General features: G+C 38.1%; 3 protein-coding genes across 3 annotated transcripts; 1 reads left to right on the top strand and 2 right to left on the bottom strand.

Annotated features, from left to right (window-relative positions):
• Positions 1–1,280: 1,280 nt before the first annotated feature.
• On the bottom strand, positions 1,281–3,570 carry LOC147290223 (Acyl-CoA N-acyltransferases (NAT) superfamily protein). The gene is made up of 3 exons (XM_086236989.1): positions 3,326–3,570; positions 2,503–2,899; positions 1,281–1,921 (listed from the first exon to the last, which is right to left on the bottom strand). Exons 1-3 carry the CDS (start codon positions 3,507–3,509, stop codon positions 1,633–1,635), a joined length of 870 nt encoding a protein of 289 aa, XP_086093115.1. The 5' UTR covers positions 3,510–3,570; the 3' UTR covers positions 1,281–1,632.
• Positions 3,571–4,179: 609 nt separating this feature from the next.
• LOC147290222 (Zn-dependent exopeptidases superfamily protein) lies at positions 4,180–11,626 on the bottom strand. Its single transcript, XM_086236619.1, has 13 exons — positions 11,188–11,626; positions 10,840–11,078; positions 10,441–10,597; positions 10,114–10,191; positions 9,457–9,531; positions 9,240–9,359; positions 8,205–8,369; positions 7,493–8,015; positions 7,233–7,389; positions 6,565–6,674; positions 6,312–6,424; positions 5,145–5,502; positions 4,180–4,658 (listed from the first exon to the last, which is right to left on the bottom strand). The coding sequence occupies exons 1-13, from the start codon at positions 11,506–11,508 to the stop codon at positions 4,327–4,329; spliced, it is 2,748 nt and encodes a 915-aa protein (XP_086092745.1). The 5' UTR covers positions 11,509–11,626; the 3' UTR covers positions 4,180–4,326.
• Positions 11,627–11,832: 206 nt separating this feature from the next.
• On the top strand, positions 11,833–14,818 carry LOC147290221 (CASP-like protein 5A1). Its single transcript, XM_086236620.1, has 3 exons — positions 11,833–12,210; positions 13,109–13,241; positions 14,337–14,818. The coding sequence occupies exons 1-3, from the start codon at positions 11,990–11,992 to the stop codon at positions 14,526–14,528; spliced, it is 546 nt and encodes a 181-aa protein (XP_086092746.1). The 5' UTR covers positions 11,833–11,989; the 3' UTR covers positions 14,529–14,818.
• The last annotated feature ends 2 nt before the right edge of the window (positions 14,819–14,820 follow it).

Raw genomic sequence — 14,820 nt, 5'->3', positions numbered from 1 at the left:
TTCCCTTTTTTTTTTTTTTTTTTTTTTTTGAGGTTGGGTGTAGTGATAAAATTTTGGGTGTAATATCAATAGGCATATTTGAGGTTAGCAAATTATATTTAAATCAATAAAATATTTCAATATTACATAATAGTTAATATGAATTTTCTTTCTTATAAAGGTCAATGAAATTTGAAATTTTTTCTCTTTAGTCACTAAGTCCAATATACTTGTTGATGTCATGTTTTTTGATGCTTGAAAAATATCAATTTGTTTATTCCATTTTTTTTTATTATTTATGGGCGTAAAATTATGATGTTACCCTTGATTTAGTTTAGAGTTTAAAATTAGGTTTCTGGAGCCGGGGGGGGGGGGGGGGCTATTCACACCACCCAAATGTGCTGAGTTGACCACCCCCTTAAATTTTTACTTATTTTTGCCCATTTTGCCCCTGCATAAAAAAAAAAACTCACCCCTCCAATTTTGGCCGGCCACCACTCCCAGCCCTCCCCACCGCCGGCGCGACCCACCCAGCCCTCCCCTCCGCCGGCACGACCCGCCCAGCCCTCCCCGCCGCCCGATCTCCCTTCTCTCTCTCTCTTCCCTCTCTCTGCCATCTTCTCTCTCTCCCTTCTGTCTGCCTCCCTCCCTCACCGGACCACCATTGGTGGTCCAGTGAGGGAGGGAGGCAGACAGAGGGGAGAGAGAGAGAGAAGGGAGATCGGGCGACGGGGAGGGCTGGGCGGGTCGTGCCGGCGGCGGGGAGGGCTGGGAGTGGTGGCCGGCCAAAATTGGAGGGTGAGTTTTTTTTTTTTTTATGCAGGGGCAAAATGGGTAAAAATTTAAGGGGGTGGTCAACTCAGCACATTTGGGTGGTGTGAATAACCCCCCCCTTCTGGAGCTTATGACTTAAGGTTTAGGTCCTGAATTTTGGGCCATGGGAACTAAATCTTCGTTTTGCTACGTAGCCATCAAACACAAATTTAATACAAATACAAATCTAAATCTGCATAGCAATGTTTGTTTATTGATCTATTGTAATTTATTTTTTTTCATTTTAATCAATAGTAATTAACATGAAATTATGAAAAAAATGTATTGATTAATATGTAACTTTAAAAAGTTTTATTGATTTATTTGTAATTAACCTAGTAATGTAGTATGCAATGTGGTCGATCATTCGATTCCAACCATATGTTAAATGCATCCAAGAGCTCATTCAATAAACCTTTTGCATGTACTTTTTTCCTCGTCTACACTGTTCTGTTCGGCCATGTAACAGACAATTCTGGAGAACTAAGAATGACAACCGTAGACAAATGATCATAAATGAATACGGCCAGTGGAATAAATTGGACAAATATGAATTGGGCAGATACATATCTTCACAGAATATGAAGATGCTCCAAATAAAAGGATAAAAACAAGGTGATGAGGAACGGGGCAAGGATGCCCACACCTGCCACCAAATATCATCTTCCCAAACTTGTTGCCGGGCTTTACAAAATCATTTTTTAACCACAAGATAAAAAAAAGTTATTGACACAGATGCATCCTTTTGCTTACTTATATACAACCTATTCTTAAACATCCTACCTTTTTTTTTTTTTTTTACCATCTTTCCTTTTACTTCTTCACATGTTCCTAAAGAGTCTAAGCAGCAGTGGTGGTGTTCAGAAGCTTCATCATGAAGTTGAACTTAACATCCGGAGCGGTCTTGGGCTGAGGCCAGTTTGCTCCTTCCGGCACCTTAATTGGTCTGAAACCCTGGCCTTTGTACAGCTTTACGGCCCCAGGATTGTTCAAATCGCAGTGCAACGCAATGGCACGGCAGTCCCAGCTCCTGGCTTGAGCTTCTGCTTTTGCTATTAGCCTTTTAGCTATTCCTCTTCGCCGAAATCTCTCCCGAACAGCAACATTTGATACATATGCAATTCCGGTCCTGCAATTAAAACATCCGTGCATGTATGTAAATAAGACTACATACTAGATGCACCATATTTATGTTGGCATATTTTACAATGAACATCTAAACTCTCATTAATTACAACTAGAATTAAATTCTCATTAATTACAACTGAATAACAGCTCAGCTCTTATCTACTATCTTTGAGGCCTAATGGTTGGAGGTGAAAAGTATGGGGAACCAAATAATGCTGATGACAAGGGCTTTACTTTGTCCAGCACTCCAGCTGATGAAGCAGATACAGAAAAGCTAACTATGGTTCCAAACTAATCAGTTAAGAACATAACAGATGAATGAGTTGTTCTGTCCTCTTTCAATCAAATAATTGCTTGATATGAAAGGTTTCTGGATCAAGGTCAACTCAGAAAGTTAATATTCTCCATAATTAGATGATAAGCACAAAGTTGAGAAAACTGTCTTTTTCATAGACGATAGCCTGCTGCATGAATAAACATCATATCTGTGTAATGGCTAACAAACAAGTTTCACCTAAACATTAATTGTACTCATAAACTAGATGGCTGCAGCCTGCAGAAGTTCAAGAATAATGAACTCACCTTCTCTGCCGGAGAGGTCCTTTTCTAGGTAGAAAATCAGCTACAGTATCCACTGTCAATATTCCAGCCACATACCTCCTATTGAGACTAAACTTCCCGTCAAAACCACCAATTTTGAAATCGTCACTCCCGAAGAGGAAAGTTTCATCAACAGAGTTGCCAATGACAGCAACCAGACAAGTCCTTTTGCAACCATTTGGTAGAGAAAACCCCGCTAGCATTGCTACCAGCCGGTCAATCCTTAGAACAAAATCTAAAGGGAAAGCATATTCAGGGAAGAAAGAGCTGCAATGAGTCTCAGCCACCTCCCAACAGTCCTCTAACCTGGCCTCCCGAACAACAATCTCGGGAGACACAGTTGGAAATAAATCAACCATTTGGCTGGCTCTGCATACTCCTACACCCAAAAACCAGAATTATCCTCAATACCCAAATTCCCATGACTTAGCGCCACCATTCAATTATAAGAATTGAATGTGGGTTTCCAATTTTCACATCTACTAATCTTGGAAACCAAAGAAAAAATAGATGAATACTTCAAAAGGCAGGTCATTTCATCTTGTTAACAAAATTGAAATCAGGGTTATTTGCAGTCTTGCAGATGAACAAACAACAATTTCATTATATCTGTAGAGTTGGAAATCATATACAGATGTGTGTGTAACACTGTAAGCCAATAAAGTAGCTAACACAAAACCCAAATTGACAGAATACCCAGAAGTGCCAATACTAGTAGTTCACAACCACCAACATCATCTTACATAGAAAATAAGGAATTTAAAATATATATAACTGTAAAAGAGAGAAAATTGGGTGTACCCACCAGCAGATTTGGAGAAGGAAAGGAAGGAGAAGTCATCAGTGGAAGCAGAAACCCTAGAAGTAGTAGTAGGAAGAGGGGGGGAAGGGTTTGGTCTCTTGGGGTTGAGAGTGTTGAGAAAGCTGGTTTTGGAGGAGGTGTTTATGGCGGTTGGGGATGCTGAGATTCCCAACGGTACGGTCCGCATTTCTTGGACTGTCTTTCTCTCTCTACCAAGAATCGCAGATTCTTTCTTATTTTGGGGGTTGTTTCAGTTACAACTGATAACACGCACAGCTGTGTTGAGTGTACTCTTCTGTTCACACCAAAATTAACCAAGTTACCTAACTTTCCTTCCACACGTGTTGGGAAGTGGGAACTCACCCTACCAAAATACCTCTACTTGTTTCATTTCACTTCGGATAAAACAAGAAAAAAAGAAAACATGTTTTTGTGGTGTGAGTGTAAGCCTGTAAAAATAATAACACAACAATTTTTTGTGGGTTTCACATGCAAATGTTGTATGTGAACAAATCTTGTCCATTTTTTATCAAACCATATTAAGGGATTCAACTTTGGACCACAAGTGTAGGGATAATAAATCTTGTCTCTAGAGAAGCCAAAGGCTTTAATGACAAAGCTATTGAAATTTTGCTACTTGGATCATATTTACCGACCAGACCACGTTTCGAACAAAAGTGAAATTCATATAATTGAGTTATTATTTAAATAGTTTTATTTTTACAAGAAATTTATTATGCTTGTAGGTTGCTTGAGAAGAATATTGTTCCAGGACCATAAAATCCAAATCTCTTTACCACCAACATCAACATGTCACCATAAACACGTTTATGTACGGACCAAAGTGCAATGGCTACTGAATATAAAACCATATCCCTTCATATATCAACTCGTATGCCTACTTATACATAATTCCTTTTGATTTATTGACTCTGAACGTTTTTGTAATTTTAAATCAAATATATGTTACATTCCAGTTGTATGAGATTCCAATTTCCAAGTACCTAAAAATTAACAGGAAGACTACTTAAAAATGCCAAGGTGTGGGGGGACGTGGACTTGCCAAACAGTGAACACCAAGAAGGAAGCTTTGAAAGAATTTTTTCAACTTTTGGTGTCAATATGTCCATATCAGTTCTTAACTTTAGAAGGTCACCGTGCTCCTCTCTTTTCTTCCCTTCCACCTTGTGAGCCGACTGGGTAGAGTTTTTCATCCAGATGAGTGTCAGACCAAACCTTGTTGGTGCATTCTTTCCCCCGGCAAACTGAATAAAGTGCCATCCATCTACGCCGCTCTTGTCACCATCTGAAATCAATTCCTCTGAGTTTCCTGCATCTGAGAATAAAAATATGACAGAGCTAAAAACAAGAGGAAAGGATAATTCTGGAAGCAGAGGAGGTCTTCACACTTAATTCATACACTGTCCAAGTAAATATTGAAACTTAGGAAGAGGGTCAATATTTGACCTTCATTACAAGATACAATGGCTCCACACCAAATTTAACTTGTACATTAATACCACATCTGTGATGCAATTTATGTTGCGATTGCTAACCATTTCCATAATCCCAAAGTCCATATTGAAGTAAGATAGGCTGCAGGCAACCCATTTATCGGTAAGCTTTAAACTATGACATCCGGATCATATGGAGCATCAGTCCAATATACAGCAGAGTCCTTTTCATATAAGTATTCATTATCTATAGACTATAGGATTAGGTGGTGCAAACTTGAAATTTTCAACTTAGCAATGCTATTTACAGCTAAGTATGAAAATAAAGAGAAATGAAAACAATGTGCATTAGTTGGAGTTCATTGTACCTTTGAATGTGAAATCTTCTATTTCATCAGTGTTGATAGCAAGAGACCAGCGTTTTGAACCTTTTGTATCAATTACAACTCGTGTTGTTCTTTCATTACCATGAGCATCGCTATCAACATGCATTGTGGGAACATCTGACTCACTCCACCCACTGTCAGTGTCATCGTAGGTCCAACAACCATATTTGACTGAAAAAGTAACAAAATCAACAACTTGATCTCTACCACATCTGAAACCTTCATTAATTTGTTCAACCTCCTTTGTCAATTTCCCAGGAGTTAAAGAAAACAGAGACACATAGGATTTAGGATCTTGTTTTTCATCAAATCTTCTTGTCGTATCTACAACATGCACAACCTGAGAACAATAAAGTATTTATAGTATTCATATATCTGGATGAGATTTTGCATGAGTCTGCACAGACATAAATTCACATACCCAGGGATATATAATAAAACAACTGCACCATTCAGTGAAATTGGTAAATCGGAAAGCTACAACATCCTAACAAACACTTTTCAATTGGTTGACCTCAAGCCCAACTATTTCATGGCTATCCAATTCAAACTACAGAGCCCCTTAATGGCAATCAAAAGCACTAAAGTTTTTTTTTTTTTTTGGCTAGAATTGTCTTCATTGAAAATATATAGTCTTACCCTCCAACTGCTTTGGTTTTTTGTTAAGCCATGGTAATAAAAGTTAGGCACTGATCTTGGCATGTGATATTCCAACACATATAATACTTTTTTTTCCTCATTGCATCTGGGCTCAAGAATTATTAAACAATTTTTTTGATTATCAGGAATTATTTAACAATTCAAGCTTTATAATCATCATCAAGTATAGAAAATGAAGAAAGTTGGTTTGCAATTGGTCATGCATTTTTTTATTTTCAAAAACACTGAAGAAGAAAGCTTTAAATATCTTAAATTTTTTTTATTAATAAGAAACAGACTTTATTAGAATGAAGTAAATGAAATATTGGATATCCAATTAACTGTACAAGCAAAGAACTCCCAACTAGTTATTTTTCAATAACATCATGGATTACGAAGAAGCTTAATGGATATAATACAAGGTACAAAAATTGCATTTATTGACCTACATAAAAGTTAGTACCTAAGCGGTAAAGACACTATAGGAACTAGGCCCTAACAGAAACTTACGTGTACCGCTCTGGATGTGTCTTTGGTAAATGGTGGAACGATACCCAACAATACAACAGCAAGTGAGAGGCCAAACAGCATGCAGGTGGAAAGGACAATAGATCTCTTTGCACCTAGAGGGCAATTGTAATGAAGCACCCTAGTTAGCTTAAAATAAGTTATCTCCTTAAATGTTAATTTACTGCATATGGCATCACAGACCCAAGAACTCAACTATGCTGTAAAAACCCAACTACTTGAGATAAACAAAAACCTGAAAGATGAATATATGAAAGGAGATACACCAAAGTCAGGCACATGACAGCAGCAACAAAAACAGCAACTATAACATTTCCCAGCCACTCAGGAGTGCTGCCAGGGTTCCTGTGAGCAAATACAAGGCAAGGTAAACAGTTATTTTCCAAACGTCTAGCAAATTAAGAATAAATTTTAAATGTCAACGTCAGCATGGAGAGATCACAATGTGGAAAATGAAAATTGAGGATAGCAGGTTGCTAAATGTGTAAATAGCTGCAAACAATTGCTTACACGAACAGACTATGGCATTTCATCGCAGGCAAGGAGTCCAAAAACACTATAGGCAGTTGCTATGCAGGCTTTCATAAAAACCAAGAGGCAGCCAACTTTCAACCTTTATCTTAATTGTTTCATTTTCAAATAGAATCTAGTGGCATGGACTGTAAATCACTCAAAATTACTTGAAGGTTCTCACAAATATGACTTGATTGGATTTCACTTCTTGAAAGAAATTCATAGGACACATCACCAATCTCTGTCCATGGTTTGAAATAAGCCATCTCAATTCTTAAGCTTTGCAAAGAAATTAATTATTTAACCTTACTCCTATTATGCCATAAAAATATATAAGTTGTCTTAAGAGCCATGTCATGGTTGTTAGATTAACTAGACCACAAAGTTTACCTATCAAATCGAACCAGAGTCCCAATTATCGTACCAGCCACCCGAATGAATGCACCAGCAGAAATTAAAATTGGTACAGCTAATCCTATCAGCAGCGTTGCAAGTTTGAGTGGCTTGGGTAATCGGGCTGGGCTTAGAGTCGCTTCGAGAAAGCCATCTGGATAGTACGGTGAACAAAATAGTTGAAAAAAAATCTTAAGTTAGTTATCAACACGCTTCCTGTCAAACACACTGTTAAGGTAGTTTTAATAGAAACTCACATGCGAATGCTGGTGGAACCAACCAAGCAAGAGCCAAATAGGATGATCCAATTTTGTAATAGGTTCCCAAAATGAGGAGAATGAGCCACTGAACAGAACCAGCTTTATAGAGCCATCTTTCAGCCTCTAATTTAACCAAATCAGCTTGAATAACAGGTGAGAGCTGCTTTTTCTTGGAGTATACATTTGACAAATGCATTTGAAGAACACGAAAACCCAAATATTGACCAGTTAATGCCCCAAGAAGAGCAGGTGCGGCAAATAACCCAATTACCAGCCATGGGTTTGCGATATATGGCACTGGTGATGAAGATATTAGGGGTATAATGAAGGCAACGAGAACAGAGAAACTTAATGCAAATATCCACATAAAGATGACACTCAAACATGACAAGGCCAATGAAATTGCAGCTGGATAACCACCCATAAGCAATGATGTACTCCATATCAGAAGTGATTGCACTATCACTGAATTATGAAGCATATTTGCAAAGCGTTGATGGTAGACAACCATATATATTCCCTGGGATTGTCATAAGGGTTAGAACCACATTAAAAACTTGAACTATCAAGGAAGCTGAAGGCCGCAAGGGTTAAAATCAGAACCATATCAGCAAAGAAACAAAGGAAAAAAGTGAAGAAGAAATGCAGAGGATGGAGTGTCAAGAATCAAGACAAGAAGAATGATAAAGCTTCTGCAGTTACAATGTACCATAATGTCAAAATATATGGCAGTATTCTGGCCCGCATTATCCTCTTTTTCCATTGCATTGCCTTTTGGAAGATGAGAGGATGCAGCAACTCGAAGAAGAAATGCAAGCATATTTTCTCCAAGATGTTGAAGAGATCCAAATTTAAGAAGCTCCAATTTGTCATTCTGCATGATAAGAAAAATTTAGATTATAAACAGTGAATCAACTAGGAAAACCAAACTAAGTCTCAGGGCCTTCCCCTTTGGCAGGCTGTTAGTCAGTATCCAATTTTTTCAGGCAATACTCTTTGTTAACATTAATACTTAATTAGGTGGAGGCTCATTTGGCACTGCTTCTTGAGAAGTGCTTTTATTTAGTAGTGCTTTTATTGGAAGCGCTTCTGCTAAGGACAAACAAATTTTTAAAAAAATTCTAAGCAGTTCATGAAAAAACACTTGGAAGTGCTTCCTGAGATTCTCAAAAAAACCCCCCTAAAACTGCTTTTATAATCCAGAAGCACTTTTATTTATTTTTGCCAAATGCTACCAAAAAAACTTCTACTAATCTGAAAGCACTTTTTCCAGTTCTAAAAGCAGTGCCAAACGGGCCGGAACATTAAAACCATTCGCATCTTCAAAAGCAGATACAGTGACATATATTATATACTACATGTAGGCTAAGCACTGATTAAATTACTAATCACTCCCAGTAAATCGAATAGCTTCATTGCTTCAAAGTTAAACGCTTACTCTATTTCCCATGTGTGAACTAATATTGGAACTTATCTTAATAAATTCTATAGTATATGTAACGCTTGGGTAAAGTCAGTATTCTAATTACCTAGAATATATTATGTACATCAACAGACAAACTAGCATGCACTGTTAACAATATGTGCAACCAGACCAACTTAATGGAGCTCCCCACACATATCCTCATTAAGAATGCAAAGATCCATCAAGAATCAATTAAAAAAAGATGTTAGAATTTCCTTCTTCAATTGTGATTTGTGAAATACAAAACCAAAAATGGGCACAAAGGAAGAGAAGTAAAACCTTCGTATGGTAGACCGCAGTGTTATCTGCATAAGCAAAGTCAAGCCCCGAAAGGCCAGCAACCTCTCTGTATATTTGGAAATCTGTTGCAGATTTTATGGCTCCAGAAGAAAATATATCCTGCAGCACTCAGTTACTAAGATTTGAGTAATTTTCCCAAACAAATACACATCGACTATATAGGAGAAAAAATAAATCAAAAAGGATAATTACAAACCTGTCCTATAATTTGGCCAGACGGGTACTTTGCTACTGCGGCAAAATTCTCAATAGCCCAAGGATGAGGACCAGCCTATTATATGAAGAAATATTTGTAAGAAAGGGAAAATTAAGCTTAAACACATTTTGGGGATTTATGAACTAACTTCAAAAGGAATAAAGAGAGATAGATTTATAGTCAATAGATCACATCAATCATACAATATTTCTTTGGAAGTAGAGTAAGCTATATACTCCTAATAAAACGAGCAAAGCTAAATTACCAGCATTATCTAGTAATTAAACAATGCATAATGGACAACCACAAGTGAACCATCTGCTCAATTTCAGATCATGATGATGCAGAAGCAGTTCGAAGTTTACACTGCATGAAGTACCCATGTTAGGCACAGCACAACATGATTATAGGTAGTTGGTGTTTGACACGCCCATATCAGGGCTTGCCAATTTGAGAGAGAGAAAAACAAGTTTCAGTTACAAAATGTTCCCTAATTTCTTCTCTGTTAGGTTCATTGGACGCATGACCATCCCAAACTAGATAAACCGTCTTTGACACAGTGATATAGCAATGCCATAAATCCAGACAAATTTAGCAATGTCATCATGTACTACAGTTTTTGGAACTAGAAAAGTGAGTTCTGAGCACAAACCTTACCTGAAATATGCCAGACTTCCCTCCAATACCCATGGCCTCCAAATCAATAGCCAGACGGATTGTTTTACTCCATGGATGCTGCATCATTAAATTCAGACAATGTGTAAGAGAGAGGAGTTACTGAAAAAAGAAAAGACAATTTTAAAGAACAAACACAGCTACAGCATTCTGAGCATTACACAGTGTAAAAATCTATCAAGTACTGTAATTCATTAGATAAACAATGGAAAGTTTTAATGTCACTATGAATGTGCATGTGTTCATAATCATAATTCTTAAGAATCCACATTGACCTGAGACAGGGGAAGAGAGAGAGTCCACACTAACCTGAGTTATAAAGCTATGAGCACCATTCAGACCCTCCTCCTCCCCAGTGTTAAACAAGAATATAACAGCATGCTTAAATCCATGAGCCCACTGGGAAATTCCACGAGCAAGTTCCAACATAACAGCTACACAAGAACTGCAATCTCCAGCCCCTCCCCTGAAACCGTGAAACTTATGCCATCAAAATCAGCTAGTAAAAATATGTTTCAAAGTCCATGACTTGTTCCAAAATCTTACTATCACATGCTAAATTGGAAACCCAATAAACCATGTAGTTCTTATTCATACAATTTGCCAACATGGTACTTAGACCAAAAAAACAAAAAAAATTAATCACTTTGATTTAAAAAAGCAAAAAAGCAATGAACTTTGAGATTAGATAAGATGAAGAAAGCCTACGTTGAGAAGACAGTGTCAATGTGAGAAGAGACCAGAATAGCATTATCTGCTGCTTCAGCTGCATACTTTGGCGAGATTCTAATAATGATGTGATTTAGATCCGAATAAACAAGTGTTCTCCCATTAAACAAGCCACTGACCAAACGATTTGCTCCTGATTTGGCAGTGAATGAGTCCACTTCAACATCAACCTCCCAGTGAGCTGTCTTCTTGATATTTTCAGCTTCTGCCAAAACATACTGTGTTCAAAAAACCATGTTAAACAAACCCAGATTGTTTTTTCCACAAGAATTCAACAAACAAAGGTAATTGGGTAACGGGGTTCATGTAGCAGTGAGAACTAAGAACCTGGAGACCAAGCTGAAGAGCATCAGAGCCAAGAGCGTGAGGACCCAATTGGGTCAAGGTCTTGACGTGCTTGAGGGCTGAAAATTCAGAGAAGCCTCTCTTGCCTGCCTGCTCAGCGGTCAGAGGGGCAGGCATGCTCTCGAACTGGTAATGGTAAACGCCCCAAGAGCTGTATGTGATGGCCACGAACAAGGTGAGCCACACAAAGGATGACCTCTGTGGCCTCTGTCCAACAACCCATGATGAAGTAACACTTGGTTCTTCACTCACTTCTGCTGGTTGAGTAGCTGAAGAAGACGAGCTCTGTGGCCTCCGTCGCATCGTGAAAACTCGTCGAAAATAGTGAGATGTGATTGGGTTTTTGGCTGCAGCCTGTATAAATCTAAGTCAGCCCACCTAGGTTCTTTTATTCCCACGTGTACGGCCATAATTAAGGGTTGACAATTGGTGTTAGTTAATCGTGTTTTGTGTTGTGACAATTCCTATTATGTTTGTGTTTAGGAATCCTATCAAACTAGCTTGGTTTGAATACTGGTACAGCCGTACAGGCAGAGCAGAGTATGCTTGTCTCTCTTTTAATCGGCGAAATTAGCAATGGTGGCATGGGGCTCTAAAGCCTTAGCAGTTGGAATGGAATAGGGTCAACCTAAACTCTCCGACTTTAATCAAGTCTGAATGGAATATCGAATGTCGTATAGGGTTCAAATTGGCTCACACAAGCTCCAAACGACGTCGTATAACCTTGTCTGAAATGTTCAAGTAGTAGACTTTTGAGCAGCTCAATCACTGAAGAGTCAAAGCAATGAACGCGAGCCGGCCTTCAGTGCACCCAATAGAAGCGCCACCGCCGCAGACCGATGGAGCGGCGGAGCATGCGATGCCTCAGAGGAGAATGGAGAACATTCCGGGCATGGGGGGGACACGTGGCGGCCTCACCTTGCGCCTCTACCAGTTTGCCTTCGCAGTCATCTCCCTCTGCGTAATGTCTACCACCTCTGACTTCCCCGCCGTCACCGCCTTCCGGTACCCATTTCTTTGCTTCTCTTCTCTTCTCTTCAACTTGAACTGGGTTTTCATATTCATATCATATATAACATTAAATTTGCTCCTAGTATGGTTTTTCCTTGTTTTGCTTCATTGGGTATGTTACAATTTTCTTTTGCTGCTTTTGGAGTTTGGAAATGCTAAAATTGCTAATCTTTCTGGCATTTGATGTTTGGGACCCCGCATTGAACCAGCTTCATTTCACCATTTTTAATTTGCTTTTTCTAAGATCACAGTCACACCTGTTGGGAAAGTGGATTTTGTAAGAGCTTATTAGCAAAATAGCAATGTGCAAGTTAAGGATAATAAACGTTTTGGTTCTCTCTTATTTCAAGCCAATCTTACCAGACCCATGACTGATAAGTGATAATATAGAAACGTGACAAGAATAGTGTGGTTTTAATATAATAGTGTTAGGCATCTGCTCTGACATATGTTCCTTTTACAAATATTAAACTGGAACTTTTTTGTTGAGAAAGGGTAGTCTAAGTTCAATTAAACACACCATAACTCCTGTCAAATGCTTAGAGTAAGCATTCAACCCAAGTCTATCTGTTCATGAATTTACTTTCTTTGTGTTCCTAAGAAAGGAAAGACGAATCAACAGATGAGCTTAACTTGTACAAGTTGAGCGCAATTATGAATAGGGTACTTTAAGAAGAAGCCCATTATGAATATTCATGTTAATTCTCTGTTATGTGTACTGTGTATGAAACCACCAGTTACTTTAATAACATATTTTTTGCTGCTGAAAATCTCTTCCTAATGTCAGGAAAAGTAATAGTATACTCTTATAGTATCAAATGTGGAGTCAAATCACTTGCTTTTTTTTCTTTCTTTTCGTAGCATAACAAGCCCATGGTATTTGCTTTGCTAGCTACCTTGTTGCTGCTGTCAGCTTGCAGAGCTTATGGAGCCTTTCTCTTGCCATCATTGATATCTATGCCATTTTAGTAAAGCGCAGCTTACGAAATCCCAAAGTTGTCAGCCTATTTGCCATTGGTGATGCGGTAAGAAACATTTTTATGAGAGTTTTAACAAATTGAGCCATTATCATGAAAAGGAAAGCAAGCCATGGTCGAGTGGCTTGTCAAACTAGGGAAATTTCTGGTACTCGCTACCATAATGTTGTCCTGTCTCTACTTGTTTCATATTATGTTCAAAGCTATATATAGGGTCATGGAAATCATTTGCACCCTAGTGGAATTAAGGACTATTTTTAGTTGACTGTGGTGGCATTACCTAGTGAAGAAGAAAAGTCACAATACATTTTTTCTTTTTAGTATGCAGGCTATACTAATGGCCTTTTATGTATTAGTTACACATCAACACCCATGGTCTCAAATGAATACCACCTTATGCATCAAAGTGAGTGGAACTAGTTAAGTGCTTTTCGACTCATCAAAAGTCTGTTTAATTATGGTTTTTCAGGTAACTAGGTGCACATCTGGAATGTACCTCATAATTGAATAAGCTTAATAAGTGCCAGATAGGATTTCTGATGGTATGATTCAGAGGTTTGTTGAAGAGATAGAGAGATGAGGGAGAGGAATACTATTTGATGACCTTTCTGAGTAATTATCAAGTGTATTAACTAGCATTATTTATGAGAATTGATATAATAATCTCGAATGGATGAGAAGCTTAATGGGGTCAGCTTCCTTTGTGTGGAAAGGTAGGAGGGAAGTCATTTCTCTATTCAGAAGAGGCCAGTAGAATGACCAACCTCTTTGTTTGTAAATGTTATCCTTTCTTAGAAGTTTTGTGCCATTCTAAGCATGGGTTTATGACTTAATTGACTAATTTTCTGATTAGTGGGTTTAATTTCAAATTTGTTCACTATGTCCTGAAAAGTGAAAAGTGGAGATGCTTTCTAGACAAAGTAACAATTAACAAATACATGTGAATTAGTTAAATTGACTGTTTTGCTTATTCTATTTCAAGTTTATGAAAACAGGAGATTGTGCAAGAGCAAGACTAAGTGCCGTGCTTTTGGCTTTATTATTTTAAAAGCCAGCCATGTTTGCTGGGCGGTCACGCATAGGTGCATGCTGTTTGCATATTTTATCAACTCATTTCTTACATTTTCTTAATCCTAATTGCAGATCACTTCCACGCTCACATTTTCTGCAGCTTGTGCATCTGCGGGCATCACAGTCCTCATAGGCAATGATCTACGTGATTGTTCAGAAAATCATTGCACTAGGTTTGAGTCAGCTATAGCTATGGCTTTTTTGGCTTGGTTTGCTGTTTCACCATCGTTCATTCTGAATTTCTGGACTCTGGCATCCAAGTGAAAGCATTGAAGGGATTTCCCAATATGTTGTTGGCAGAATTTCAGGTCTTCCATGAAGTGCTTCAGTGGTTCCACCGTATTTCCCCCTTCAGCAGCAATCAAATAGCTTGGCTTAAAAGCTCACAAAATAAATATGCATGAAAGATTTTCCATTTCTTTTGTTTTCTTTTTTTGATAGGAGCATGAAAGATTTTTCATGTTGTATTAAATCTTGCACACAATATGATTCGTTGTATCTCTGCTCAAGGATCAGCAAAAGACTATTGCTTTTTATAAGATATTTCAGATCACAA

Source organism: Dryas octopetala, chromosome 3, assembly GCF_963921425.1.
Source record: "Dryas octopetala chromosome 3, drDryOcto1.1, whole genome shotgun sequence".
Lineage (NCBI taxonomy): Eukaryota > Viridiplantae > Streptophyta > Magnoliopsida > Rosales > Rosaceae > Dryas > Dryas octopetala.
Note: the sequence above shows the minus strand (reverse complement) of the source record. Positions and strands in the feature narration are given on the sequence as shown.